The 3792-nt window shown below is 43.8% G+C and overlaps 1 protein-coding gene across 1 annotated transcript; it reads left to right on the top strand.

Moving 5' to 3' along the window:
- Positions 1–466: 466 nt before the first annotated feature.
- LOC147672115 (endogenous retrovirus group PABLB member 1 Env polyprotein-like) lies at positions 467–2017 on the top strand. Its single transcript, XM_086948024.1, has one exon. The coding sequence runs from the start codon at positions 467–469 to the stop codon at positions 2015–2017; it is 1551 nt and encodes a 516-aa protein (XP_086804150.1).
- The last annotated feature ends 1775 nt before the right edge of the window (positions 2018–3792 follow it).

Here is a 3792-nt window from a genome sequence, read left to right as displayed (position 1 = left end):
AGCGTTGGAGAATTCGAGGCCTGAACTGTCACCTGATCAATTGAACACTGTTTCGCAATCTGACCAATTATTTAAAGAACAGACTCGTCCTGGAAGAAGCAGATATTTCCTTCGTTCTTGTGACAAAGACTAATAAAAAAAGTCCCTTTTTGTTTCCCTTTGAATTCATATTACCCCCCTACTGTTGCCACGAACATTATGAACAATTTCATCCTCTATTAATTCTTGAGTTCGTTTTCATGTGTGTTCCTTTTTCTACAGCTAGGAGATTCGTATTAAAATTGAATGTTTGATTAAGAAAACCTTTCATCCGGGTTGACCGTAGGGCCATGCGGGTACTTCCTTCTGTTTAGCAGGTTCCTGACACTAGGTCGGTTACTTTTGTCGATTCCTAGGAACTCCTGGGAATTGATAATCGCTACTCAGAACGAAGTGCGTCAAGAACGTTACGGACGGTTTTTAGAGGATGGAGTTCTCTAAGCTGTCGGAAGTAGAGAGGATGTCGGCGTCAATATTTAAGCTTCATAAAGTTATCCGAACAAAATGTTTCCTGTTTCAGTTATTCCTGCTATTCCTGACTGTTTCTATGTTACTGGTGGGTGGAGTGTATCTTGGAATTCAGTTATTGCTGCCTTCTACTTCACCTACTTCTCCCTCACCTGATCTGAATTCTGTTTCCACTGTTTCTCCACATTCCTTTCATCCTTTGCCCCAACATGAACAGGTTAGACGTGCGGAATTCATGAACAACTCCTTTGTTCAGCTCCTACATCAGCATCAGTTGGTGATGAATACTACTAACTGTTGGGTGTGTGGGTTAATGCCACATACCATAGATAGGGGTATTCCGTATTTGGTTCTTCCTTACAGCTCCCAGGGGTCAGCTCGAGCATTCCAAACTATGTTCCGTAGTGCACTAGATTCCTACCCCCATCGAGAGCCACGCTCTGCAGACCTTGGTCCCGGCCTGTACCACAAGCCTTTGGCAAGAGCGATTGTTGACTTAGATAGAGATATTTTTGATGCATCGCTTATTCCAGAGGAAGAGGTGCGAGCATACAAGGATCTGAGTGAGGCTGAATATAGTATGTCAGTGGGTGATAGACAGCTTAAAAGCTCGTCTCCGATCTGGATCGTACCCCATCTCGGTAATTTCTGCTTGCAAGGACTTGGTCGAAATCCGCGAGCTCAGCTTGGGAAGAGTGCTTGCACTGAAACGTATGTTTTACCAATGCTCTCTTCCCCTGTTTTCCTGACTGCCAAGGGTACATATTTTGTATGTTACGATCGCGCATATACATGGTTGCCCCGTGACTTCTCGGGTACCTGTTATATTGCAAATCTTTTGCCTCCAACTTTCACAGTTGCCTCGGACTATCACAAGACTAGAGTTGTGAGAGGCGTTATTAGCAAAGAGGACACTGCCGGTCAAGAAGCAGGAGACTTCTTTAAGGGTTTCCTGCCGTTTTGGGGACCTATGGTTAATAGTAGGAACCTGAGACAGTTGACTCGTGTGGTAGAATTGACTGCTAATATAACTGCGAGTGCTCTTGGTAATCTGACAGCAGAGCTTCAGGCGGATAGGCTTATGATGTTGCAGAACCGTATGGTTTTAGATGTTGTTCTTGCAGATAGAGGTGGTGTGTGCAAGGTGATCCATTCGAGTTGCTGTATTTTCATTCCTGATAACGCTCCAACTGTATATCAAGCCATCTCGAAGTTGCATAAGATCTCCGAGTCCATACACGTGGACGTAGGTGCTTGGACGCTACTAGGATGGTTTTGGGGCCTAATGTCGACGTGGGGTTGGAAGATTCTGATGATCATTGGGGTTGTTGTAGCGTTTCTGTTCACGTGTTGTCTTTGTGTGCAGTGTGGTCCTGCCTTATGTGGCCTTTGTGCTACGACGCGTATAAGGCGGCCATCTGTTACCAAGGAAGCATTGATAGATAGAGTAATGTTGCAGCAACATCTGAATGATCTGATGAATATCGAGATCGATTCTGATATCGACTAGTGCTTGCCTACATGAGGGCAAAAGGAGCGTCTGAGGTTCCGTGAGAATCGTAATGGCGTTTTTAACTTGTTCGAATATGGACGAGTTTGGTATCTATGAACCGCAAATGACGAGTTTAGTGGGTGTACGTGTTTTCGCTACACTACTTTGCACCGTTCATCTTATTCGTGGGTTTCTTCATCTGAACCCACGGGTTCCATTTTAGATACGGCATCCATTTTGTTTCTTGCCCTCAAGTAGCCAGCGAACGGACACTGTCCGCTTCATGACCCTGGGATTCCCAAGCTCTTGCGGAAGACACGTGTTCCTTTGAGGGTGTATTTATGATGAGGGGGATGACACTGCAAAGGCAGATGGCCCCGCTCGAGGCTCATCTTGCCGTTCCGGTCTATTGTTTCAGTCATGCATGCATTTGGCACGAATCCTTTGATCCTGCAATCATGCTTCCGATATTGCCGCCTACACTCTTTTTCAATCTGTTGTCTGTTTTCTGTCTTCCTTGCACCTGTTTCTGTCTCTTTCCTTAATTTGTTTACAGCCAGAATGGAATGTACCTAATGGTGGGATAACGTATTTTTACAGTTGGGAACCAGCGATGTTACTGTAATTATGTTCCGGGCTTCTGAATACATGAAAGCGACCCTTTTGAAGTTTTCTGTGGGAACTGAGTTGTAACCTTTTGTTCGCCATGTTGTGCTATGACGAAAATATGTATAAAAGGAGCGATCCACGTTTGCAATTTGAAGCAGTCTCTCAGAACCTACACGTAGTGTACTTCTTGCGATTTCTGTATCCCTGCAGTAAATAAACGCTGATCTTTGACGCCGAAGGAAGTGTCCCGTGTCTCTGTGTTTTATACGCCGGAACAGGTAACCCACGAAGGTTTCAGGTGTTGTCCCCTGGCACCGCTGGGCTTTAGAATAGCCCAGTCCTTCAGCCCCCGGGGGCTAAATCGAAACGAGGTGTGTGAGCCCGAGCTTTGTGTTTTTACCCGAGGTGGGATGCGCGGATCGTACGCGAGGTTCTACCAAGGCACAAGATGGCTGCCATCACTTACTGGTTTGGAGTGTTGACAGCCAATTAGCATAACGTTCGTGATCAAAAGGGTGCGCGGGTCCTGTGCGGCCATAGATATATATGTGTTTTTATTTTTTATTTTCTCAGCAACTACTGAAGGCTTTTACACCATTTAAAAAAAAGGGTTCTTTCTGAACCAAGGGATACCTTTCTGCCAAATTTGGTGTAATTCCGTCAGCAGTTGGGGCTGTAGCTGTGTCTAAAGATTCCTATGGGAAATTGCATAGGGAAAACACGCTATGGGGATCCCTTGTTTCTCGGCCCCCGCTTGACGAATCACTCCAAAACTTTCAAGATAGGAGCGGACCAGAGCGGGCCATAAGTTTTGAAAAATGTTGCGAAGATTCGTCAATCGGCGCCAAAGTTATTGGGAATAGAATGTTGAGAATTTCCTTGGGAAAATAGGTCCTAACTATAACTACCTACTGGCGACCGCCAGTTGGTAATATACATATATATATGTCGATATGTGTGTGTATATATATATATATATATATATATATATATATATATATATATATATATATATATATCCACATATATATATAATATATATATATATATATATATATATATATTACCTACTGGCGTGTCGCCAGTAGGTATATATAGTTAGGATTTTTTCCCTATGGGATTTTTGAAAATTCTATGTCTAATAACTTTGGTGTTTGTGGACGGAATCGGCTGAAATTTTCAGG

Source organism: Lissotriton vulgaris, unplaced genomic scaffold (genome assembly GCF_964263255.1).
Source record: "Lissotriton vulgaris unplaced genomic scaffold, aLisVul1.2 SCAFFOLD_8461, whole genome shotgun sequence".
Lineage (NCBI taxonomy): Eukaryota > Metazoa > Chordata > Amphibia > Caudata > Salamandridae > Lissotriton > Lissotriton vulgaris.
The sequence above is the reverse complement of the archived record's forward strand: the minus strand, read 5'-3'. Positions and strand labels throughout refer to the sequence as shown.